Source organism: Zootoca vivipara, chromosome 2, assembly GCF_963506605.1.
Source record: "Zootoca vivipara chromosome 2, rZooViv1.1, whole genome shotgun sequence".
Lineage (NCBI taxonomy): Eukaryota > Metazoa > Chordata > Lepidosauria > Squamata > Lacertidae > Zootoca > Zootoca vivipara.
Genome location: NC_083277.1, coordinates 64,098,566 through 64,126,115, shown reverse-complemented (window position 1 = coordinate 64,126,115; position 27,550 = coordinate 64,098,566). Strand labels below are relative to the sequence as shown.

The following is a 27,550-nucleotide window of genomic DNA, read 5'->3' as shown; positions in this document are numbered from 1 at the left end:
TGGGAAACACTGCACTAAACCTTTCTCTATGCTGCCACGAATCTTGCTGCTGGGGCTACTTTGTTGGAGCTCTCAAAGAGTGTAGCCACATCAGCAGGAAGATGGGGAAACTGCAGATGTAACCATGTCACTCATGGCTCTCTTGCGAAACAGCTCTCCTCCTTATGAATGCTGGGATTTATTTATTTATCTATCTAACACATTGTTAGAAACAATGTCCCTGCCAGCAACTAACCCATGCTGCTTCCTTTAGGTAAAGGCAAAACATGCAAACAATGGTTGGGGGCAGAGATAGGTGCTCCTCTGTTCTGCTCATGAGAACTGATCAGAGGGCTGGGCACAAATATTCTTGTCCCGTAGAACAGGGTGGAGGATACAAGGAAGGATGCAAAATAACAAAAACTGAAGACACCTCTCTTAGCTTTATGACCTGTTAGGCAACAGCATTATACTAGGGTTGCGGGGGGTGGGAGGGGGGAGAGAAAGAAAATGTACGGTCTGTGCAGGTTTAGGTTCTGGGATTCCTGCAGATGTATCCTGTCTGAGGCTCTCCACAAGTACAACAGGAAAAGGAACAAACTATCCATTGGAATACACCATAACTGCATTTATTGTACTGGGGGGGGGGGAGAGATGCGGGAAACAGAGGATGACACAAACATCTGTAGTATTGACCAGTCATCTTGGAACCACCCTTCTTATCAATGTGTCCTACATTCCTTGATTCATCTTTTGTTCCCTTTAAACTGCTGTCTCTTGCAGTAGTAAAAAGGAGCTTTCAAAATAAGTTAGTGACAATCGTAATTGCTGCTCTAGGTACATTGCCTCTGAAATAATCTGGAAAAGCACATGTTAAAATTAAGGCTTGTTATTCTGATTCCACATCTGAACGGTTGGCCCTGTTCTTGAGCATCCTGGCATCTCATTCTTAAGTAATGAGCTTGTGTGTTTTATCTTCTCCCCCATTCCCATTCTTGGCTTCAAATAAGACTTCCTGGTTTGTTAAGCCATGGTTTACAGTGATGTCAACCTGGGAAACTGATTTAAGTGCTCCCTTCAGATCAGGATAAGTTTCTGAATTCAGACATCACAGGAAACTATGTCTTAACAAACCAGGAAATTTCTCCTGCAGCTAAACATACAAGAAGAAGAAGAGGGAAGGTTTCAGAGTAGGGAGTAGTGGAGCTTTTCACTATTCCTACACATGTGAATCATGGTTTCTTGGGCTGTAAATATACTGTAACATTTAAAATTGAACCAGTAGCAACTAAAGATGTAATGTTGCTTGAAGGCGTTGGAGGAAGGACCAAACCAGATGCATGTGTGTTTATAGCATTCATGCTTGCCAGTTTGGCTCTAAACTGATGAAACCTATAAGAATCAAGCCTGTTCTTGCCTTATTCTCTATACTCTGCTGCTTTAAAACTTTTTCCCTTCAGCCTAGTTCTGATAGTAGAAGTAAGCTGGCTGGAGGGGAAAGAAAATTAAAGCAGCAAAGCATGTGGAGTAAAGGAGAGGGCAGGTTTTGTTCCTGTCAACCATGTGCTTACTGTTTACTATTAGATTCTAAAGGATGACTGAATATTGCTTTATGTATTTGCTATACATTATTTTAAATTTATTTTGACTTTTTATATTAGATCAGATTGTTACTATTAATGTTTGATGTTTTTATATATGTTGGAAGCTGCTCAGAGTAGCTGGGCCAACCCAGCCAGAAGGGCAGGGTATTATCATCATCATCATCAACAACAACAACAATTACTGCTTCTTTAAGACTTAGAAATTAACCCTTACCCTGACAAACCCATGTTCAATAATCACATGTACATCCAGCTTGATCCCAAGAGCAATAGGTATTCAAAGTGTTTGTGATACTGAGAAATAAGGCAGCAGCATTCTAGGGCGTTAAAACATCTGTTAAATCAGGCTTTCTCAACCTCGGCCCTCCAGATGTTTTTCGCCTACAACTCCCATGATCCCTAGCTAGCAGGATGATGGGAATTGTAGTCTCAAAACATCTGGAGGGCCGAGGTTGAGGAAGCCTGTGTTAAATTCAGCTGAGGGGCAGTGAGTGAAGTTCCTTAAGAAAAAGTGTGAGAGTTAAAACAGGAATAGTAAATGATTAGTACATTAACGGCTGTTGTTGTTTATGCTTAATTGGTTCTAATTATCATTTACAACTTCATGGGTCTCCACCTCTTCTCTAAAGTCTGTCAATGACAGGGTGTGACATTGCCAGTTCATCACACCAACAACACAGGTTGCTATGCTGTGATCTAAAGTGTGCTCAAGTGTGAAAAAAATAATGGTGAGTGGTGGGATATCCATTGTATGGTATTTTGTACTCCTATAGTTTGGAAATAATTATTATTCATCAGTTACATTGCAATTTTTAAATGAAGAAGATGCTTGTAAATATTTATCCTATATATATCCACAACAATTATTCAAAAGTTACAATAGAAAGCCAAAGAAGGCTCAAGAGATTCCCTTAGGTGATCTCTAGTTGAACTCATGACTTCTGCATTCAAACATTTTATCTACTGGACCATGCTAATTCCCTGCTTAAGTGAGAAGCAACTCTTTAAAACAAGAGTGGCTAATATCTGGCCTAGGAGCCACAAGACACCCCTCCAAACAAACTTTCTCTGTCGTTCCCCCCACCCACCCATTTTTGTTGCAACAGCAGCAAAAAGAGAAAAAAAGACTAAAGTTGACACTGCACTAGAATTCCATGACCCTGATGGGATGGATCTTTCACCCCTTATCAGATTAATCATTTGATAACTGGGGAGACAAGGTCCTATTCAGCTGAGCTACTTGGATCACCTCAACAGATGGGGCTGTGAGAGTTTGTGGTTGACCAAGGGTGCCCTCAGGTGGAAAAAGGGACCATCTCTGCTCTAAAACAAGAAGCCCCTTAAAATGATGGTTGTCTGGCAACAGCTGGGTGCTTGAGCGCATTGGGTAGTCTTTGGGTAGTCATTTTGCTGTTACATTCATAGCTTTGGAAGTAAACACAAAGGCAGGATCTGATCCTCAATTTTTTTAAAAAAATCCTTCTTGCAGATTCATTTGCAACTCTATTCCATCTAATCCAAAATCACCACTTCCTTTTTGCATCGACACTTTGTATAGTTGACCCCACCAGGTTGAAATTGTCACTGGTTCCTGCAAAGGCACAACCAGCCCCTCCAGACGGTTGATTTTTCGCAGGGAGGTCTGCTATGAAATGGCGGCTGACTGACATGCAGGTGGTTTGTGTCTCAAGTAAAACCCCAAGGTGTGAAGGAGATACTCCTGCTAGACTATAATGCCCCTCCTCTCTCTCCAAGATTTATATGCTGTGACCGTCATCCTTTGGGTTTTTTCTCCAAAGCCTCATGGAGAAAACCAAGTGAGCTCATATGCATACATGATGATGAATTAACATATAGCATCCATGCAGCTATAAAAAGTATGAGTCATTGTGTCTCATATGTGTATATATAATTCTAATATTCACATACTATTAACATGGAGAAATAATTAGTGTAATTAAAAAGGCATGTAGCAACTCCAGTAATATTTGTTTTCTCAAGATAGCTTCCAAGAGAGCTGGCAGCAGGATAGTAAAATAAACACAACTGGATTGATGGGACATTGAAAAAGGAAGCAGAATCCTGCAGCCGCTGACACCTTGTCTATTTCTGGAAAACTGGGTTTCCTATTCCTATCCTTGATCTTTCAGTTTATGGTTTTTAAAGGGGCAAACTGCAGACAAGGGTCTTTATCCAAAGTGGATTCATTGTCTGCCATTGCTTAAATGTACTTGTCACCAAACGTCTTCTATTAATTGAGATTGTTGACTCAAGATATCTTGTGCATAACCATATCATTATTGGCATGTTTCCATTCCTCTTTGTTCTTAATATGGATAGCTCATTGCTGGGAAAGGGGGGATAATTTCCCTAAAACAGCATTTGTTAATGATAGCAACATGCATAATCAGAAAGAGTCCTTGGTGTACTGACAGGTGAGTAACAAGATTTAGTGGTCCAGTTACTCTTTTTTTTGTTCACTGTAATTTGTTTTTTACTAAAACAAAGGAAAAGGGGGTGAAAGTGAACACCCCACCTATGTTTTTAGTTGATTTTTAACATTACAGAAAACACCCCTGTGAACTTAACAACATCAAGATATGCACAGGTCATGAGTTGTAAAGAGAGAGAGAAAATGCATGCTTGAGTTCTTTCGGGGGTACCTGTAGCTGGGTTAAATTTGTTGCGGCAAAAGCAAAAAATATTGTAGCACTTTTAACTATTAGCAAAAGCTTTCATGGTCCACACGCCACTTCATCAGTTCATGAAAGCTTAAGCCATGATACATTTATTCCTATTTTTAAGGTACCACATTACTTTTTGTTTTTTCCCCTGGAATAAGTCTTTTGGTTGGGGTTCTCTCTCTTTTAAAACATGCAGTTACTTTTTCAGAAGCCCCTCATGTAACCCTTACTACTCTAACCTATACATAAGGGAACTCAAACAGATTTATCTGCAATGTTGTAAATGAAGATCTTAAGAAACCACCTGAAAATGTAACAGCTGTAATATTTATTATGATAAGCAAAACTCATTTTTTAATTTGCATGTGGATGGCAGAGAAATCCGTGAATATCAATCTGAAATCCTCCAATGGGGCCAAATTTTGACTAATGCTAAAGTTGGAAGTTTTGAAGAGGATTATCATGTTTTTCCTCAAGGGCACCATTTCAAATTTTGGTGGTAGAAGTGGGGATAAAGTTCATCGCAAACTTCAAGTCCTGCTATTGAATATATTCAACACCAAGTTACAAAGAAGCATTGGGCTTTCACAGAGATATTGATGATAAATGATTATGTAGTCATGAGAGGAGGGGCATTCTTCCTCCTGCCCTCCCTAAGTGGTACCTATTTTTCCATTCATTTGATTCCTTGGACTTAGTGTGGAACATTCAGATTGCTCCGTGACAGCACGGTTTCTTTGCAGTTATTCCGTGCCATTGTTCTGGTAGTCCCAGTTATATAAAGTATATTCTTGATGCAACTTGATGCTTATTGCAAGCAAAAACTGATATACATTTGCCATGGATTGTAGGGCTGTGCCCACACTGTCATCGTAATGCAGAATTTGCAACAGAAATTCATGCAAACACTTTATAGAGTTTGCATAGTGCTTTATGATCTGTGACTATTTGTCCTTTATAACCTGGCTATGCGTATGAACCAGAGGAGCCAACTCCTCGGGGCGAAAGTCCCTTCGCCCCAATAAAAGATTTGAGGAGGCTGCCCCCCCCAAGTTGATGGACATTGCCATTCAAATGGTGTGTGCGTGCTGTGTCTTGTGATCGATTATGTGGGGTGGGGTTTATCTGACACACGCTTCCCAATATTTTATTCAAGTTGGCACCCCTGGACTATGAACCCTTACCCCACAGCATAACATTGGCCAGTGACTAGTACATTTCAGAAACACCCTTTGCCAAACTGACAGGTGAGTAAAACAATTGTTACGTACAGTACTGGTCCAAGGATGTTGGCAATTCATTGTAATTTGCCAAAGGCAAATTGTTTGAGTGGCTTACACAGAATTCTTCCTTTGTCCTTCCTGGTTATCCCCTGCCCTTTATTATAGGAGCCTTTGGGTTTTCTTTTTTATGATAAATTTCTGTGCTTATCTTCTAGACGCTACGTTCCTACCCAAGAGCAGCAGATGATATGTACCGGTTGCCAGTTTGCTCCCACTGCTCTCCTGGTTGTTGCATGTGCATGTTATTCAGGGAGGGGGCATTTCCGTAAAGTCAACCCCCGGCTGCATGACTGTGTCCCCAGCTCCACATACCTATCATCACTCAGCTGTCACAGCTCATGACAGCTCAGTCTAAGAAACTTTCACACTTAATTCCATTTATGCATTCTGCAGTTTCGAAAACAGGTGTTTGGTCAGAGCCAGAGGGATACGGACTCTTTGTTTTGCTAAGTGGGAAGATCACAGAAGCAAATGGGAGCTGTGTAGAATTTCAAAGCTGAGGATGAAATAATCAAGACCTTTCAGAGCCATTTTTAAAAGCTTCCCTTCCTGCCAGCAGGAAATCCTCTCCTGCATCCTCATCACTACATCTCAAAATGCTTCAGCATTTTTTGCACTTCCCTTTGCCTCCCTCTTGGAGGATTTGGCAGATCTGCTGATTCACAGAGTTTCCTCTCAGCGGAGTTTTTAGTCCACACTCTATGCCATGGGTAGGCAAACTAAGGCCCAGGGGCAAGATCTGGCCCAATCACCTTCTAAATCCGGCCCGCAGACGGTCCGGGAATCAGCGTGTTTTTACATGAGTAGAATGTGTCCTTTTATTTAAAATGCATCTCTGGGATATTTGTGGGGCCTGCCTGGTGTTTTTACTTGAGTAGAAGGTGTGCTTTTATTTAAAAGGCATCTCTGGGTTGTTTGTGGGGCATAGGAACTTGTTCATTATTATTTTTTTCCAAAATATACTCCGGTCTCCTGCTGAAAAAGTTTGCTGACACCTGCTCTATGCCCTTTGTGCTGACTCCCTTTCCAGTCTGATAATAACTGAAACCATGGACTGGTTTTGAGACAGGGTTAGAAGAGGAGACCCTAATTATTCTTCAAGTCCACTTGGCCCTTCTGATTGAAATAACACAGGCGTGGTAGGGAACAGGATCTGGTCAGCCAGATCTTCGGCTCCCATACTCATGTGGGCCACTCTGACAAGTGAGCAGGGGCACCCACCTGTCAATCACCTGACCCAGCTTTTGCAGTCTGGTATTGAACTGAAGTCAAGCTGCAAAGGAAGATCCAAAATGAAAACAGGGCTTGCAGGCACTGCCCATCAGCTGATCGGCACTGGATACAAACCTGATTTTCAACAGGGAACAGCAGCACAATTCATGAACGCAGCCAATCCCAGCAGAGTTAGCAGCTGGCAGTGATCCGCGAAAGATTTATTTTATTTTATTTATTTAGACATTAGTTCTATACTTGCCATCAACCATTTAAGTTTACAAAACTTAAATTAAAAAAAACCCTCAAACAAAATGCCTTCAAAAAATAAGCTAAAACTAATAATATCTATGGTATTTTATAAAATTCAGGATAAAACCATCACAGAGTAGTATACCATCACTATAAAACCAGCTTTAAAAGAATGATTAATGTCAGAATTGAAAACCCAACAGAGCATTTAATTGAAAGGCCTGGGAGAATAAAAAGATCTTCACCTGGTGCCAAAAGATGCTACCAGGTATCAACTGAGCCTCTCTGAGGAGGGCATTCAACACCATACCACCCCCTCTCTCCTGTTCCCCTTCTTTTCTTCCCAACCCTATAACACCAATGTCTGACAACAAATGTAACTGATCTGTAGAAAACACAACCTGAAGAAAGAGACAATGCATGTGCTTTTTTAAATGAGAAAAATATTTAATAAAAATAAGTTGTTGGTTTTTTTATAAAAAACAACAACAACTGGGCCCTCTTCCTCATGACAACCCACCCCACTTCATTAGGCAAGAGAATCAGCAGAAGGTGTTGCATAACTTGGAGAAGTTCTGGCATAGAGAAGAGACCAGCAGCGACTATGATGTGAGAACACAGTTTTAAAACTGGCATTTGTTCTAACCTCACAGTCAGCAGATGGTGGGGAAATGGGAGGTGCAAGAATCAGCTTTGGCCTAGGGAATGGAATCCATTTTTAAAAAATAACAAGGGAAATGGCATTTCCCTTCTCAAGCCTCCTTCTCCCCCTGGTTTGCCTCCAAGTGGATCTCTGAGCATTTCCAGATATTAGTGAATAAGTTGGCAGCCAACTCAATGTCTAGACGGCCTTTGGGGTTTGTTCCTTGTGTCAACAAGAGTAGAGGTTACTGCTGACTAGTGATGTCAGCACCAGAAGTGTCAGGACGAGGCCACAGATTTTGCCTTCCTGGTTCAAAATATGTGTGTTCTTCCGCTTCTCTTTTGCAGATGTAGTGGCAGGAATTGTACCTCCACCCTGTCCTGCACCAAATCATTTTTCTATAAACACAAAGTTGGTCCACACAGACAAACAACTTCCAAGGATTTACTGTATTTCAGACTTTAACAGCCACAGCTACCCCAAAGTGGTCTCACAAAATAGAGCTACATTTATAATTTGGGGGCAAAAAAGAGGTAAAACCAACAGCACAATAGTGATGCTACTTGATAGATATATTTGATAAAACAGCATTGTATCACAATTTCAGGAAATATAGCTATCAAGCTACCATTGTGAACCTATAAAGATCTACATTGTTTGGGCTCTAAATGTCTTAAGCAGAAATAAAAGACAAACAGGGCTCCATTCACTATGCCTGCTTCCACAACTCCTGTCAGGCAATCAACACCAGCAAGTACTAATTCAAGCCCATCACTCTTGTTTCCCCTCTCCTGTGTTGCTTCCTTCACCTGTCCACTACTGCCTCCACCTAGAGACCATTAACAAAACACCCTGCAACCAGCGTTCCATTTCAGTAACCCAGATACTGATGCTTTCTATAGCAATCAGGAGGAAGAGGCAGTGGGAGCAAGCAAGGTAGTGAGAGGGAAAGGGCAATGCTGGCAGGCTTGGACCAGAGCTCCATTTGTTGATGTGCTTGTCTGACTCCAGAGCAACTCTTTTCTCTCCAGTCTGAGTGGTCAGCCAGGCTAGCTGACTTCTTGATGGTGTCCTCCATGGGTCCAATTGATACACTTAGGGCCACTAGTCCAGTGTTTCCCAACCAGTGTGCCTCCAGATGTTTTTGGACTACAATTCCCATCATTCCTGACCACTGGTCTTGCTAGCTAGGGATGATGGGAGTTGTAGTCCCAAAACATCTGGAGGCACACTGGTTGGGAAACACTGCACTAGTCTGATCTACCCTATGTTGACTCCCCAACTCTGAAGCTTGTTTCCACACAAAAAAATGTTTCCGGGGTGCTGTAAGTTTCTACAAATACAGATAAGAATGAAGACACGTTTATTCTAACTTACTTATATATATTTAGTTTATTTAAAGTATAGATACATAGATATACAGCGTTCTGTATATCTGTTCTGAGTCGTAGCAAGCGAGTGAGAAAATTTTTCAAGTATACTAAATACACATGTAAACAAATAAATCCACACCAGAGGCATACAATCAAATTATATTGTGTACTATTTTTATAGGATCAGTGCTAATATCTTTTTTCTGTTTCTCACGGGGGCATCTGACAGTATCCCATGTGTGCTCCACATGGGGTTAATTTTAAGTCTTCCATCACTGTCTTGCCCCGTCTCATACAAGATTAATTGCTAACACCCTCGCTTTTAGAAATGTATAGCTAATGTATAGCTAATAGTCACACTTTTGCCATAATTTACAAGGTGTTGATTATAACAAGGTCAAGTCTGCCCACCCAGTCAGAGTTAATCATGCCGAGAGTTAATCCAGAGTCTTTGTTCATCCCAAGTGATGATAAACAAAATAAGTAAAGGATTAGTTAATGTCCTCCAACCTGCTCCACATGGTATTAATTAAACTGTGAGCTCCCAGACCTATCCTAAAATATTCCTAACACGGACAATGTCCAGCTCCTTTCCAAAGTGGAATCTACTCCACAACAACAATATAGAGAAGTTTTAAGATAAACGGCCACCATTAAATTAAAATTCTGAAAAAAACTACTGAAATGTTGTAAAGTCTGCTCATTAACTACCGGTAATTAAATAAGTATCTCAATATAAGTGATGTTTTGAAGATATGGAATGAAGATTAGAGCTTTTCCCAGCTAAATGACACTTAGAAATAATTTGTGGTCTGGAAAAAAATAAAACTGTATTTATACAAATAAAGAAAAGCACTAAACCTCTAGGTGGAACTTCAGAACATCCAGTGTTGTAAGCAGCAATATTCACAACTTTCCCTACTCAGAAAGCATAGAGGGCAGGTTTTAATCATCTCACTTTAGACCTCTTTTTCTGCAGATGCCAGCCTCCAGACACATTCTGCATTAGCTTCAGCTTCTAAGCCATCTTCAAGGGCAGCTGCCCATAGAGCACATTGCAGCAGCCCAAGCAGAAAGTCACTACAGCATGGAGAAGTGAGGACATTCTCAGCCTAGGAATGACCACAGCTGATGTACTAGCCTAAGGTTGACATAAGCAGGCCTAGTCACAGAAACCACTTGGGACTGCACTGACAAGCTGAAATCCAGAAGTACTCCCAGAGTCCTAAACCTTTGTGGGAGTGCAACCCCTTCCAGAATAGGCCATCCACCTAATTCAAGGACATGTACTTATCCTTTGTTTTGGTGTATGCGGCGACTAACTAGGTGGCCTAAATGAGAGCCCAAACAAATTTGAGAGCTGCTTCGTGTGGCAATGTAGGCCTTACAGAGCAGGTGCAGCACCCTAAACCTGGGCTCCTCAAAGTTTGTCATAAAGGACCCTCCCTAAAATAACAAAGGGTGGATGCAGATGGCAGTCAACTTCAGAGTTGGAATTGTCACTGTAGTCTGGGGGTACACGGGCAGATAAAGTAAGGGAAAGTGAAGGTATCAGTGCTTCCATGTCCCCAAATAATGAGGTTTTTGGAAGCTAGAAGTCCACATCAATAACAGGCAGAGGTGGCAGCTCCTTTGGCCTTTTGGATTAACAATAAAGACAAGCAGCACCTACTGCATAGACACCCAAGTTATACTGACGGATATGACTATACATCATGCTGGCCAAGATGAAACACACAACTGAAAGGAATTGGTTACTGGGCTGAGTGAGCAGATGTCATATTTCTCAAACCTACCAGCTGCCCATATATTCTCTGGGAGGCCCATCTCCCATCTGAAAACTGTGAAACTATTCCTTAAATATAGCTACTAGAACAACATGGTGAAATTTGGTCTCAGCTTTAATACTTTAGGGCAAGAGTATGGGGAGGGGAGGCAGATGTTTTAATGCTGTACATGAAACTGTCATGAAACCACTAGCTCAAAATGGGCCATGCCAAGAATCTAGGAGTGCCTGTTTTATGGAGTTGGGATATTTTGAAATATGATATAATAATACGGGAAATCTGGCAACTCTAATTGTTCCTTGAGACAACATTATTATAGTTGGAGAAAGAGACAAGAATCAGTTTGCCTGTTTAGGTTCCTCAAAACTCAACAAAAAGCCCACCCCTCCTGGGACTGCCTTGGGAGATAAACAGAATGAAAAAAACCTTACAAATGCCAAATTTATGGGGGGTGGGGGAGTCTGAGGCCCTTTATTCAGAGCCAATAGTGCAAAACGAACAAAAAACAGTACAGCACCTTAAAGGACAACAAATTTATTATAGCATAAGTTTTTGTGGACTACAGTCCACTTCATCAGATGCATTGACAGGATAACACTTCATGCACCTGAACTCAAAAGCTTATGCTATAATAAAGTTGTCACAAGACTTTGCTGTTTTTGCTAAAGAAAACTAACACCCCCACTCCTCTGGAAATTGTTACAGTGGAACACACCACCACAGGCAGTTCATTTATTCTTACAAAACTCAGGCAGAATTAAAACAAGGATTAAAATTCATAGCCTGAATTTGGCTGGTGAACTTTTGTGCTCATGCCAATAGAAAATGCAGCTACGTACTAAGAAATCTGAGGGAGGTATCAGAATGCTCAGGGCGACCCCAAAGTTTGCCAAAGTACAAACAATATTTAAAAGTCCACAAATGCCAAAATGGGGCAACCCCATGCCCCCAAACAGCCCAATGAAAACTAAGCATGCTCCATGATCACCAGGAGCCATGGAATGTTGAATGTCAATTGGAAAAGAAAAATGGAAAACCAAGAATGGAAGAGTAAGAAACAATTGGTTTGCTTGAGCCCTTAGCAGATTTTAGGAAGCTGGAGGAAGACACGGTTAACTGGCTGGCTGGCCCCCTCCCTCAACAGGAACACTACTGTTAGATGTGTGTGAGAGAAAATATATTGCAACGTTTTGTTGTAGGTCCCATTTATACACCTAATTTCATTCTCAACACTTATAAAGACTACATTGCAAGGAGGAGATGGGTAGTCCTGCATTTCTTGCTTGCTCCAAGTGCTACAGAGTTCTTGTTGCCTTTCCTGGTTGTTCATTTCCTGTAGAATGGAGCTGAACCCAGCAATACCACACCCAGAAAAAGGTTGCATCCTGAGCCCTACAGCATTAGAACAGGCAACACATATCCTGGATATCCTTCCTTGCAGCAAAGCTTTTGGTAGGAATGCTAGGGAAATGACAACCCCATGTTAACATTATCCCCGTGAGGTAAATTAATAAGTATAATTGTACTGGATAATTTGCTGTGTAACTATAGGTCAGTATAATTTCGTCAAAAGTTTTATGTACCTTTTTAAAAAAACAAAAACAAAAAAACCCCACCACCATTGTTATTTTCAATTTACAATAAAAACATCAAACTTCCCCATGCAGGCCAATTATATAACCTATGCATTCTTCATAAAAATAGCGTAACAGAAATTATAACTCACCCCTTCTCACCTGGCAGGGAGAGGGGGTGCCGTTTTCTGGTTTGCCTCAGGTTCCAAAATGTCTTGGGGCAGCCCTGCAGGCAACCAAGATGTGACAGAACAATATAGCACTGATATCATAAGAGGCAGAACTACAAGCTGCAGCCGTTAGGAAACCTGATGGCTGTGTGGCTGAGGAATATATAACCTGACCTTTCTAACACCTGGCCTTCCCTTGAAATATGCAGCATTACCGGCACATTGCTAGATGTTATGAATAATATTTAGTGTTTAGAAAACAGTAGTGGGGAGGGGGGGGGTGCAGTGACACCTCTTCTTTGTAATATGTTTGCCATATGTGGAAGTCCTTGAAGTAAAATCAAAAGGCATAAGGAGAGAGAGAGAGAACAGTAACCAGGCCTTGGCAAGTTGCCAGCTGCGTAGCGCCCTCTAGGATTTTGCCAAGGGAACAGCGTCTGTTCCTTGGGTCCTCCTGGCTGTTTATCTGTCTGCGTTTCTCTCCAGCCCTCTCCAGGAAACTCTATCTCATCATTCCCCTTACTTTGCTTCGGTTTGACTTCCTGAGTTCTCTTGCCAGGTTTACCCTTCATCTTCCTCCACACCTCCCCCACACCATAACTGCTAGGCCATGTTTGCATTTCTCTCCCTGTCAGCTTTCCTTTCTCTCCCCCCTGCCCCACCGCAGTGCCCTTTTCCTCCCCGGCTCCATCCTCTCAGAGAGGAGATGTCCTGGGCCAAAGTTAGCCTGTCAGGTAGCCACATGTCCGGCCTAGAGCCACCAGGTCAGCCAGGGCCACCCTGCAGACCTCCTCTCGGATCTGGGCTGTCAGCAGCCTTTCCATCCCCTCTGCTGAGCTCAATATGTGCTGCTTTTAAGTTAGAGGGGCAGGGTGCTCTTTGCACATCTGACAGCACGTGCTTCCTTTTGGATCTGGCCTGCCGACAACTGATGGCAAGGGGGCTAGCCATCTCTTTCTGTAGGACTGCCAGTTCTCTTTACAGTAGTTACATCCATCCCATACTTCCCAAGCACTCTTTGCACCACACATGGAGAATCCTGGGAGCTGGTGCTGGGAACGTAGGTCCGTGAGCTCAGTGCCATTACCAAACTACAGTTCCCAGGATTCTTTGTGGAAAACCATTTACCATTAAAGCTGAATAAGTACTTTAAATGTAGGTGTGGCCTTTTTCTATTAGTGTTCCTGTGACTTCTTTTAACAGCTGCCTGACAGAGAAACCTAACAGGAGATACTTCATCTCCATATTGGAAAACACTTCATCTGTTGAATTTGTTCACATCACAAAGGTGTGAAAAATGCTGGAGCATTTACAGAGAGGTGAGGAGGTGCCATCCTTGGTTTGGTCCTTGATTACTTTCATTACTTTGGAGTTCATTACTGGCTAAATTTATAGCCTTTGAAACAGACCATTTCTCCCCAATGTGCAAACATTATTCCCTATTTAGGTTTATAAATGCATTACAGTTTTCTTGAATTCTCTGGTGGAGAGATGAGCTATAATCATAGCAGTATAGAGAGCAGTATCTTGAGATGGAAAATGCTTTGATCATATAATTAATTCTAAAAGGAATGTACCGGTATATCTAATATTTTATTCTGCAGCCTCCCAGGATTGAAGTACTTCAGTTACCTCCCCCTTTAATAAAACAATCAAATAGTGCAACCTTTGCAGAGTACAAATCCTGATGATTACAAGTTCAAAGAGACAGTTAATGAATGTGCACAGATAACTCGGGCATCTTAGAACTACTAATAATCACAGGCAGGCATGAAATTCATTTTTCCCCTCTAACAAAAAATATGTCCATTGAAATGCCATGCTGTGGCTTTCTCAACAGGCTACCTGTGTTCAAATCAATCATATTTTCATAGTTAAAACTTCAAGTTGAAAATATTTTTTTATAAATGGTTTGCAGGCCATCATAAATTGCCAATCTTTCTTTTAAAAAATCTTCTAATTCTACTGATTGTTGTTTTCCTATTTAAAATGGTTTCCATACACAATAACTCAAACCCTAGAGGCGCTAGCAAGTAGAATACAATAGCAGGGAAATGTTTATATATGCTAATGACTCAATTAAGGATGGTAATTACTAACAAAGATGTTGTACTTAATAACTGAGTGTGCTTGAAAGGGATTGAAAATCAGATGAACTAGCTGGTCTCATTCATTCAAGATGTAGCAGAAAGGTATAGGGAAATCCACAACAGTGTGGTCTCCAAAAACTCTATAATCTGTTGTCTTGATGAATTAATTGGACACCTGGTTTGGATATAACACTAAACCACAGTTTAGTGTTATAAAAATGGGCCTAGTCTCCCCCTGGGCCCATGTACCCCCAACTGCAGCTGCAAGGAGGAATTCAGAAACTTTCATTTCTACCAATTTGCGTGTGGACTGGAGACGTTTTAACCACCCCCAAGAAATAAATTCAGACAAGACTCAAATTTTTGGTTTGGTTTTTTGGCATAATTTAGGCCACAACTTTATTGATTCCAATCAAGTGAGTGGTTGCATAGGCTCTGGTTAGACTAGCTACCTGCAGCCCTGCAGGCAGTGCTGACTCTGGGCAGCAACCATAAGTCAGCCATGGGTGAACACCTGGGACAGTGGCAAGCAGGAGCCCTGCTAGGCCTCCACCCAGATGAGCCCTAGACTCAAGCTCCGGTCAGAACCCCTCACAGGGGAGACAAACTCTGAGTCCATGGATTCCTTCTTCAAGGAATACCCAACGCATAGGGATGGCTAGGCATCCTGCCATCCCTATCCACCTGAACCAGAGACTATCTGCAACCTTACAAGTTGTGACGATTTGCTACACAGCAGGGAAACCCAAGTGGCACCAGCCAATCAGCCAAGTGGGGAAAATTCCTGCTGTACCCCTTTCCCAACGACAGGCAACACACGATGGCATAGCAAGGTCAAGCGCAAGCCCTGAATATAGGGAGAGATGGGCGGGTGTTCCAATGCACTGAGCCCAAAAGAGGAAGCTCAGGGACACGTGCATCATCTTAAATAGTGGTCCCTCGATTGCTTTGACTGGCGTCTCTCTGGCCCAATTGCTCCCAAGGTAGAGGGACCACCAATAGGGTGTTGTGGCCGCTCCAATGTTCCCACCCACAACACAGGGTCTGGTTGCCAGGTCGCACTGCAACACGTGCCCTCTTGTTAGGGAGGACCCGATCTGCTGTATCAGTGATGGATCTGAATCTGAAGCAGAAACTTTTTCGCAAAGCTTGGTGGTTTGTATTCTAAAGCGGATGATGCAGTCTCTCTTCTCTTAAAACTTTATAAAACTGTAAATGCAGTGCAAGCAGGAACTTTAGCCACCCATTTTTAATCAAACTTGTCAGTGCTAACACATATTTTTGCACTTGGGCAGGTAGCATAGAGCTTGTGCAAGACCATTTATTTATGATTCCTTTTATCTACTCTTGCAATAAAACATGTTTTCATTTGGATTAGGGAAGGGGTTAGTGAGAGGTCAATGCTCGTCTAAGCAATCTTTCCAATTCATAGCAATACTAGCTAAACAGCAGCTAAGCCAGAGTCTCCAGTCTATTACAAAGAAAGTATTACATTTCTCTTCCAGCCCCCAAATTAAAAGAATATATTCCAATGCTAGCTAATTTCAAGCCATCTCCTACGGATACATTCTTTGAAATGCCACCCAGGTCTTGTTATTGCTGTTGAGGACAGAGAGCTGGGGATTCAGTCGGCATTAGATTTTATTTGTCTAACCAGCTGGGGGTGGGGAGGGGGCTGTAAATACTGGGAAATGCCAAGCCCTGGGAGCACAGTCCTTGTCTGACTCTGCCACTGAACTGCAAAGTCAGGAGCAAGCAGAATGCCAAAGCTACACATCAACATGAGGCAGTGGATGTTCATTCTTCGAGAATGAGGAAGGCACAAGGTACTAACTTAAAAATACACACACACACACACACACACACACACACGTTTTCCTCCCAAATATATTTTGGACAATACTTTGGGCAAAGCCCCTCTTTCAAATACTGTACCATCTCTACTCACACTCCTTTTGGTAAATCTTACCCTGCTTCCTTAATTTGTATTCTTATCTCAAGGATATTTCCCCTGAAACATTAATACATTATGAAGAAACAGAGCCAACTCAGGGCATTTTGCTGCCCAAGGTGGAGCAATAAACAGACACACACACACACCCCTCAAATCAAGGTGCATAGTATCCAAAGCCAACAAAGTTATTGGGTATCTGAGGCAGAAAGTCTCAAAACCAAGTCTCCCTTTTCCTGGCAGTAAAAATAGAATAACAAACTAAACAGAGAGAAGGCAGGTCTGGCTTAGGTGTAAAGGGATGGGGATGGGTTTAGGGCCAGGTGTAAGATGAGAGGAGTTGAAAAGGGGAAGCGGTCAGGTAGGGGTTGGTGAGCAACCGAAACAGTGGTGCAGTCCCTAGTATACAGGCAATCCTCATTTTTCTGCGGGGGGGTTACATTCCAGATCCTCCCATGTGTTGGCAGAGCACACATAAGCCTGCCCATTCTGCCCTTTTCTGTGATGTCTTTATGACGTTTTGGGGTATTTCCAGGTTCGGAGCTGTGTGTATGTCATTTGGGCACTCATAAATCGGTTGTTGCCTGTATAAATGAAAATATAAAGGATGATCCAACCGGGAAAATAAATATCATTTTATTATTATTATCATTCTATTATCAGGCACCGGGGAACTGTTTAGGGGATTTTGTTGTGGGGGGTTGCTGCTGTTGTTGATGCTAGTTTTTTACATCTTTATACTGGATCTTATGATTTCTGTGGAAATTGTTCAGTTTGGTTGTGTACTTTTTGAAGTTTTGTTTATGACTACTTTTCTTATGTTTGTAGTTATGCATTTTTATATGTTGTAATCCGCTTTGAGCATAGTTTAAGCTATGGAAAGATGGCATGCAAATAAAATGATTGATTGATTGATCAGAAAATCAAGTTACAAGGCTGAAACATTTGGTTCTCAAATCGCATATGTATTTGAATTGTACATTTTATAATTTGCAATATAGACAATATGTCTATATTGCAAATTATAATTTTATAATTTGCAATATGTCCGAAGGACAACTAAATCCTTGTATAAAAGGTAAAGGTAAAAGGACCCCTGACCATTAGGTCCAGTCGTGACCGACTCTGGGGTTGCGCGCTCATCTCGCATTATTGGCCGAGGGAGCCGGCGTATAGCTTCCAGGTCATGTGGCCAGCATGACAAAGCTGCTTCTGGTGAACCAGAGCAGCACACGGAAACGCCGTTTACCTTCCCGCTGTAGCGGTTCCTATTTATCTACTTGCATTTTGACGTGCTTTCGAACTGCTAGGTTGGCAGGAAAATCCTTGTATACTTTGGCCCTAATACAGTCAGGCTTAGTAGGCTTAGCCATAACTTAACTTGACCTACCTATTTCAACAGGACTAAAGTACAACTATTTCCTCCTCTAGATTTAGGGCCTAGATTCCAAAAGAGTCTTGGCTGTCCACATCATCTCAGTTTTACCTACGTACCTACTGAAGTGGAAACAGTGCAATTTCAACCTACTAAAGTGCAATTTCTGCAAACTTCTGGTTTGCCAAACGTTTTACATACCCCAGACCCTTTTAGAATGTCATACCTTGCAGTGATTCCTGGAATTTTTATTCTCAATTTCAATCAGCCAACAGTCCCTCGGATGTCATTGAGTGCAGAACAACAAATTTAGGATTTAGCCTAGTAATAAAAACTTCCTTCCTTCTTTCTGTGGAACACCCTGTGGGGCATTGCTACAGTATGTTTCTTTCTGCTCTGTCTACATCTCTTGAGACTAGATCCATCAGCTATTCTGGTTGGTCACCCTTATTCCTCCTTGCAGGTGCTGCTAGGGTTAAAACTGCAAGGAAAACAGGACAACCAGCAAGCTGGAGCAAATATGGTTACTCTTTGGAATAGGCAGTGGGCTCTTCCAAAATACGTAGGCTATGTAGTACATATGAGTGACTTAAAACACAATGAGACAAGCCCGCCTGCTGGCAAGCATATCTTCATCCAATGCACCTTTTCCCTCGGCTGCAACTCCCCCAACTCCTATCCATGAAGCTGTCATCTGCAGATGTGGATTGTGGCTAATGCCAGGTGTACCTCCAGAATGAGAGCACACTGGAGCCAGAGTAAATGGTAATGTACGCACAGCCATTGTTGGACATAAGTCACTTATTTCCATCTTCCCTTTTAGAGGTTTATTGAAGCAACCCAAACAATCCTGTGCACTGTTAATACATAAAGTCGGGGTATATGTACAATTTAACTCAGCAAGCAAAGTCAACAGTGATGCAGCAGCGGGTATTTACAGAGGAGAATCAGAGGGCGGAAGTGCTTAACCCTTCCCTACAACCATTCTCCTAGACTTGTTGCCTTTGGAGCCAACTGGGCAAAGCAGGGAGCTGGGAGAGAAATAGAGGGGTGGGGAACTGGTGGGAGAGAAGGGTTATGGGGGACATTGGTGAGCTGAAAATGTTTAAGCACTCACTCTTGCCCAGTAACACTCCCTTGCTAATGCCCTGCCTACCCATGCATTAATAGTACTAGGCAAACATGACACTGGGAACTTGTGTTTGCCTACTAATGTGCAGTTTACAATTCTGCAGCCAGAAAAACTTACATTTGGTGAACAACATGAGTTATGCTAATTGGATATGTTTGCAAAATTGCATGCCCCATCTTGTCTTGTTTTAAATCTGGAGTAACTTTGCCCTCTTCAGTGAAGTGGAAATTGGAGTACGTTTCCTATCTCTTATTTCAAACAGCCTTTCTTGTTTTTGTTATTTTTAATGTATCAATCACCACATGGAAAATGAAACCACTGATACAGAAATGCTTAAGCTTCAAGTCAAAGTTGGGCAAACACTGGTGATCATAAGAATGTCTATGATGAATTTCATCATAGCTACCCCACAAATCATCAGTGCTTGCCTAGCTCTGACCTGCAGTTTAAGCTGTTCTGTTTTGAGGTTTCATTTTCCAAATGGAGATTGATACACGCAGCAGCGAACTGTGGTGCTTGGCTGCCCGGGGCGGGGCGTCACCAGGGCCAGCGCCTCCATTTAGGCAAACTAGGCCATGGCCTAGGGCGCCGAAATGGAGGGGGCGCTGTTGAGCCTGCCCGCCGCCTACCGCCTGCTGGCGCCTCCACACGCGTCGCCGGAGACTGGCGGGTGGCTGCTCGGCTCTGCCCCTAAAATGGAGGGGCGCTGGCAAGCCTGCCCACCGCCTGCCCGCGCTGCCACCAGCGCTGGGAGCAATGAGCGAGTGAGCGGTGGCGGCGGCAGCGCCCATAGCTGAAATCTTCAGCTATGGGCGCTGTTGCTGCCGCCGCCACCGCTAAAGAGCTCACAGCGTCCCCTCCATAGGCAGGAGGCGCGCGAGCCAAAATGAGAGCTCCATGTTGCTCCATGAGAAAATGGCAGAAGTCAATACAAATAAAGTGGAGTTGCTTTTATTGGAACTATATTTACTTCAGCAGTTCTAATATGGATTTGTTTTGTATGTAACTATAAACGTAGACCCTAGCACACTGATCATATCATGTATGGTGAAAATACACCATGTATGGTGAAAATACACGTCCGAATGTTTTGTTCATGCTGCTTGTACACAGATTCCTTCTCGACTGCCACTCACTTCTTACAAGCCCTGCGTCACCATGCCATTGTTATTGCTGGCCTTGCTGACACATTGTCACCATAAGTCAGTGGAAAACTCTGCCCGGGCCTGGACTCCAGCCAGAAGGCTCTACTCCAGGATCCCCCTCTCCCCTTGAACTCCTCCCTGAGTCAGCTGGCTCAACCGCCCACAGGGGGGGAAAAACACCTCCTTGAAAGACGTCATCATTTCATAGTTGGATTATTTTCAGACTAGAAATGCAGTGTGATTTGTGTACAAGTAAGTACACAACACACTGAAGTGCAGATACTTTCTCCCCCTAGGAAATGTTTATTAAATGGCCAGTGTCAATCATGCCCAAGTTGGCTGGGCATGCTGCTCTCCTCCCCCACCCTCACCAAAATGAAAACTGACCCATTGCCTACCTAGACACCCATCTGAGCTGTTATCAGGCTATGACAGTTTCCGCCATCGGATTCCTCCTGCCCATCAGGAAAGCTAAATAAGGACCGCAGTTCAGGCGGCTGCAGGAAGAGGGGAAATGCAGGACATCCGGCCCAGCTGCCAATTTTTCCTTTCCCATGAACCACTGCTGACCTCCACCAGCAAAGGCTTGGACATCATGCCTGGCATCATAGCTAAGCATCTTCACTTAACCCTTTGTAGGCTACCTGTTAAAAGGCAGGGACCTGCAGATACCTGGATTAATCATAGTGTGTGACTCAGTTTTACATAAAGTTCAGAGAGCGTAATATTGGCACAGTTTGATCTCCATAATGTATCACCCATCTTCAGTTCAGTGCATCCCTATCTCAGCAGTGTATAAATTTAACCCATTTGTAACAGCAAACAGTTGACTATGTACCTCTATTAAGTTCATGCCAGGAAGTTAAGCATATGCATGTCTTGAAAGCATTAAGTGATTATTTTATCTCCTTATAGACTGGTCTACAGTTGCTTGTCTATGTGACAACTATACTCACACACTTCCAGTATGCTGAACAGGTTATTTCCTATTATGAAGCCATTAACGGAATAAACTGACATCTGGCGAACTCTAGGCTTACTACTATGAAAAGGTAATCCCTGTATCCTTTAGAAACTTCCTAATGTCTAAAGATAAATTCCAGAAGTTCCACTCTTTTTCTGTGAATAACATATTGTGTTACTACTTTTTCCTGTCTGATCAGATAACTTGGGTTGTTTTTTAATGGAGGAAAGGGGGATAAATCTTTGCTGCAAATTCATAACACAGATGGAGAGACGTGAAGAGGCATTATTCATATAGGAGGAGTAACTGTGGAAAAGCAATACTGTTTAAAATATTGGAAATAGTCAGAAGGGCAAGTGGATGACTGCAGAATGTGAGGGGGGCAGATTCAATAAGTTAGTTCGCCAGCTTCTGCCCTTATTGCATTACACAACTTTGCATTCTTTCATGTCTCTCCAGTGGCTGGTGATTCATGATATCCTTGTGATTTTGCAGCAATATTATCTTTGTCTCTCTTTTTATGAAGGGCATCAATGGACTGTAGCACAAAAACTGGAATTCCAGTTGGACACTTGCTAGCTTGTTTTGGATTTTCCATCATCTCTTGGTTTGGCCTCACAGCCAAGTAGCCACAACTGTGCTGAGCTGGCTTTGAATGTCTTAGTCAAGTGTAACATGAGAAGGTTATTGCAAGAAGAAGAAGAAAACTAAAAGGACTGAGGAAGTATAAGGTACAAATCTCTCTTTGTAAGCTGTCTGTACTCACAATAGGAGCATAGGAACCTGCCTTATACCGAGTCAGACCATTATAGCCTACACTGTATTGTCTACTTACACTGACTAATAATGGCTCTCCAAAGTTTCTTACTTTTCCTGAGTTTTACCAGCCCTACTGTTGGGGGACTCTGTGGGTGCAAAGCATGTGAGTATATGTAGACTTATTTTTGTGCGGGGGGTAGAAGCAGGGGCGTAGCTAGAGGGATGCGGTAGGTGCGGTCCACCCCATGTGTCCCCACTGAGGGGGGTGACAAAATGGTGGGCAGCACTCACCACTGGGTCTGCAGTGTGCCCGAGCCACGCGTCTCGGGCACCCACAGGCTCCACGATGTCCGCCCGCTGCCTCCCCCCCAGCTGTAGGGTGGCTGAGGCCCCATTCCCCGTGGTGTGCCCTGACCCTATGGTTGCACCGCGCCCCACCCTGTCTCTCCCTATGCTCGCCACGCCCCATCCTTCCCTATGAGTGCCGTGTGCCCTGTCCCTATGGGTGCTGCATGCCCCGTGCCGTCCCTATGGGTGGTTCGCCCCACCCCTATGGGAGCGCTGCCCCAGGTGCCCAAGAGGCTTCCTCCGCTGCTAGGTAGAACCAGGCTTAAAACACGGAGCCAGCCTAGCCACTGAGCCTGGCTGTGTCCTTTTAATGATGAGGCACTTTGGAGGAGCAATGATACCACTGTGATTCATTAAACACCATTACAGTTTTGACCTTAGGAGAAATCCACCAATGGGACTAACACAACCCACCTCATTAGCAGCTTGAAATAAGAAACAAAGGTTTAAGACAGCCAGAGGCAATAAAAATCCTGGGATTAATTTAAACAGTCACTGGATATCAGAGCAGCTGCAGAAGTATTTCTATGCCCACAGAGGAGAAATTATGACCATGCTGCAATCCATCGGAATGCCTAGCACCAAGTCCCAAGCTACAAGGAGCAGGGGGTATCTGTTTAACACATTGTGTCAAGCGTCCTCCTTGTAGCAGGTGCTGCGGCAATTGGGGATCTATTGGGGAAAAGTGCGGCAATAATATATTCCATATGCCCTCTGCAATCATGTCAGCATGCTCCACTACGTCTGCTACAAGGATTTGTCTGCCTTCCTCAGCTACATTCCTGGAAGCGGTAGGTTTGAGTTTTACTTGGCCTCGTGCCAAAAGGATGCTTTTAGCACTCTCACTGTAAATGGAGACTTGATCCATGGAGCCGGGCAAGTCAGTATGATCTGCAGTCCAGCTATGTACTGCAGGCCAAATTAATTGGTGCACCCTTAACCAAGTGGCTGGATGGGCCTGAGGAGAACCAACTGTGCATGTTTATTTACAACTTATCATACAAAATAAGGAGGCAACAAAGAATGGGCTTTGCCCCATGCTGGTAGGCATTGGCGTAGTGTGGGTTGCTAGTGTCCAGGGCCTGACAAGCAAGCAAGGGAGGGAAAAGGACAGAGTACGCATGCACATTCAACTGCCTAATGGCACCCATGGCACCCAGGAGATCACAGCCGCAGAGATTAAGATAAGAGAGGTAATTCCACTGCCTGGAGAGGACACTTCCTGGTTTGCATGGAGAAGCCATTTTCAACAGAACTCAGCAATGGAAGCATGCAGCTGTATTGAAGCAGCACCGGGTGTTGAAATGTTGCACCCCTAAGAATTCTGCACCTGGGGCAACCACCCCTGTGATTCCCACCCCACACATTACACCACTACTGCCAGGGGCTGATGAGATCTGTAGTCCACCAACATCTGAAAGTCTACAGTTTAGACATCCCTATTATAAAGAGCCCAAATACAGGAGTCTGTAAACCTGCTCACCCAAAACACAAGACTTAACATTTCTTAACATTGTGTGTGATGATTAATTAAACCCCGCCACACACCATTCTTCCAGGGAATATGTATGGATCTCCTCTTCTCTCCCGATTTACCCTCTCGATAACCCAGAGAGATAGGACAGGCTGACAAAGTGACTGGCTAAAATCACCTACCCCACCCCTGAACTACGGTGCAATACTGTCTGGATGTAAAAGGAAATATTTACAAATCGAAGCTAAGTATGCCAATTGTGTCACCTGATCACCAGACATTCATGATAGTATAAGAGACAGATAAAGAGTATAAAAAATTGTGTGCCATTGAAACTAATGTGCTCCAAAGTCACCAGGTGAGCTTCATGGCTGAACATGGGTTTGAACATCACCACCATCGGTTTTCTGAACACATTCAAGCCCCTATGCCAGATTTATCTCACACCTGTTTATGCTGCTGCTGTTCTTCATTTCTTTATAGCTATTCATTTAGGAAAGGTGGTGTTCTCACTCCACACTGCCCTCCTGCCTCACAGAAACTCTGGTCCTTATGAAGGAAGCATTGTATCAACTCAGTTCTCTTTGTATCAGTACATGAAAAACCAAGCATGTGTGCTGTTTGTGTGCACTCCACCCCAGAGGCAGCAACCCAGTGTGTACTAGCCTTATTCAGACCCATTAGGCTAGTAGGAGAAAGGTAACATCACCCACAAATAATTCATCACAGTTTCCAATTCCAGCTGCAAAGCACTATGCCTTAAAAGCACCTTTGTCGAGCGGCAAATGTCTGGACTTGCAATGCACATGGTGCTGCATTCTATACCTCTCAGAGATGCTGCTCACTTGAGACCCTGCTTTTAAATCACTTTTTTTGTGGAATAAACAATACACCACAACAGTGATGAATCATGGAGTTGTGATGATAGAAAATGGTCTTATGCTGCAAAAATTGATCTTACCGCATGCAAAGCTTCCTGCACTATGACTTTTGCTGTGGTCTCTCTGGTTCCTTATAGCCTCCCACCTGAACGTTAGCAAATCATGTATCCTCCTCCACAGAAACATTTTCTGCATCTCAGCAAATGTTACCTACAGCTTTATTTTATTAGTAGCTCTGACACGCAGGCAGACCACCTCCCTACTCCCAGGTCTGACAGGCATCTCATGCAGTCTCAGCCAGTAGGAAAGTCCCACTCAGGGGTGCTAACTTGAATAAAATATTGGGGGGGGGAGGTAAGCCCTTCCCCACATAATCAATAGCAAGATGCAGCACACACACACCATTTGAATGGCAATGCCTATCAATGGGGGGGGGGGCTCCAATATTTTATTGGGGGAGGGTGAAGGGACCTCAGCCCCTAGGAGTCAGCTCCTATAGTCCCACTTTGTTCACCTTGTGACTGCAGCCCTAGTGTTGGGCCAGTCAATGTGTTTTGGTAATAAATGCAGTAACTTGAACCAACTTATGTGTCTCGGTCTGCATAGACTATATATCACAGCACACAAACAACAGGCAATGCATTAAAAAGGAAAAGAAAGGAAAAAACCAACACAAAGGCAGGATAAACTGTACAGGATCACACCAGAAGGCACTTCCTGAGGAACCAGCGCAAGTTTGATCCCTGTTGCGGGGTTAAACCAAAGGGATGTCTAAAGTCCCCTTTCCTGCCCAAACTTTGCGTGCAGCTGGAGGAAAAGATTAGTCACCCAAGAGTGCCCTCTGGTGGTGGAATGGCGCTCGGTCATCCAGCTGAAGTCGAAAAAGATGAACAAGTAGTCGAAGGAAGCGGGTACTGTACAGTACTGTACTACTAAGTTGGCAGATGCTTTGCCCGGAGAGCGGCGGAGTTGAACAAAAGAGGGAAAGGGATGAGAAAGGGAATGAAGGGACAGAGGAAGAGCGCACAGCTGGGGTCTAAGAATCCAAAGAAGCGATAAAAGCGGGGAGAGCTGAAAAGTGGCAAATATTATTTAGAGAAGAAAAGGAGGAAAAAGGCAAGGTTGGGGGCCGAGGGCACGGAGAGCGTACAAGGAGCAGCAAAAGGGCGAGAGGAGCCAGGGGATGCCCGTCCTCGCCGGTGCCAGCCGGTCGGGAGCCGCTGGGGCAAGGAGGCGCACGCGGGCGGAGGGAGCGCGGAGTTGCTGGGTTGGAGCTTTCCGCTCCGGTTCATCCCGGGCGCAGACCGCTCCGTCTCCCGCAGCCAGACGCCGCCACCCGTCCCGTCCCATCCCTTGCCAGCCCACAGCAGCTCTTCGGCTTGAGCGGCGCCGCCGGCGTGCGCTCCGTCGAAGGCGCGCCTGCGCTCGCTCACCTGCTTCCGAGACGATGCCGATCCAGAGCCAGAGGGAGAGCGTGCACACTCTCTTCATTTCCAGCGCCGGGGCGAGGGCCCGTCGCGAAAGGGCTGCAGCAGCAGGCGAAGCCACGTCTGGCAACGGTGGTTCTGCGGTTGCTTCTGCTCGAGGGCCGGCGCAACGCTGGCCGCTCTCGCGGCTCCTTACCCCCGCGTGGCGCAAGGCTGTGCCTCCTCCGTCCGCCTAGAGCAGAGTGGACGCGCTCTCTCGGTGCCTCAGGCGCGCTTCCCTTTCCTTTTCCTCCCGCTGCCGCGAGCAAATCCCGCTGGAGTGGCTTGGCCAAGTTTGCCCCGGCGCAGCAGCTCGGCCAGGAGCTGCTTCGTCTTTGCGCGAGGCGGCCGAGCCGGTGTGAGGGGCGGAAGGAAGGCGGGAAACGCGCGGCGGGGGCGGGGAGCGAAGGTGGCGGGCGGGCTGGTGGGCGACGAGGGCAAAAGGGGGGAAAGTGTAATGGGGGGGGGCGAGAAGGGCACCGAGTGTGGGTGGGGCTTGCTGGGTCGGAAAGCGGATCTTCTCCCACCCCCACCCGCCAAGGGATAGCGGTGGGAGACGGGGGTGGGCGTGGGGAGAGATAAAAGCTCTTCGACGACTGGGTGGACAGGAGCGTTAAGGTGTGTGAGGGGAGCGCGCGCAATTAGAGCGAAATTGGCGGGCGGTGGGGGGTTCTGGACCGATGGGCTCCCCGTGGGAAGCCGAGAAGTTTGCTGAGGGAGGTGATGGGCAGATGCAGCGGGCAACGTTGTGGGACGGGGGAAACGCGGCAAGGAGCAGGTGAGAGGCTCCACCACCGCCTTGCTATTATTATATTTTAAAGGCAAATGGCTTCCTCAGGCAAAGGGCCGGGGCGCGCCTGGAGTCTACAATACAATAAATGAGCAATTTCCTGACACTGACATTCGATGAGGGGAAAGCTTCACCTGTTGGATTTTATTTTATTTTTATTGCCGACGCTGCCAGTGTTAGAGAAGCAGGAGCTCTGCCAGAAAAATAGTGGCAGGCGCAGCCATAGAATAATGTGCTTCCTTGCTTATATCCCTTTTCACTCCTGGAACATGCTCTTCCAGTTCCTGCTGTGCTTTCTGTGCAAAGCCAGAAGCACCAGAAATAGTCTTCTTCCATGGGACCACGGGAAGAGGGGTGGACTCCACTACCTGCGTGCAGACTTTGTGATTCTGTGACCTTCCACGTGGATAAGCATTGCAACCTATGCCTTAGACTAGGGTCACTGTTTCCTGTAGTGGGTGAAACCACTGAATAAAGAACCCTTCAAAGGTGCAGATGCTATTTAAGGTGGGGGGCGGCGGATAGACATGCTTTCTCTCATGAGGAGCCTTTGGGGGTCTGCTCTGCTTGCCAGGCAGAAGTGGGCAGAGCAATTAATGTGACGGTTCTCCGTT

General features: G+C 44.5%; 1 protein-coding gene across 2 annotated transcripts in view; it reads right to left on the bottom strand.

Moving 5' to 3' along the window:
• Window positions 1-26,516, bottom strand: part of FLT4 (fms related receptor tyrosine kinase 4) — a 96,797-nt gene extending 70,281 nt beyond the window's left edge. For both annotated transcript variants that reach the window (XM_035105644.2, XM_060271641.1), the window contains exon 1: window positions 26,114-26,516. In XM_035105644.2, coding sequence (XP_034961535.1) covers window positions 26,114-26,171 — 58 coding nt within the window. In that variant the 5' untranslated portion in view covers window positions 26,172-26,516. The remainder of the gene's footprint in view (window positions 1-26,113) is intronic.
• Between the last annotated feature and the right edge of the window lie 1,034 nt (window positions 26,517-27,550).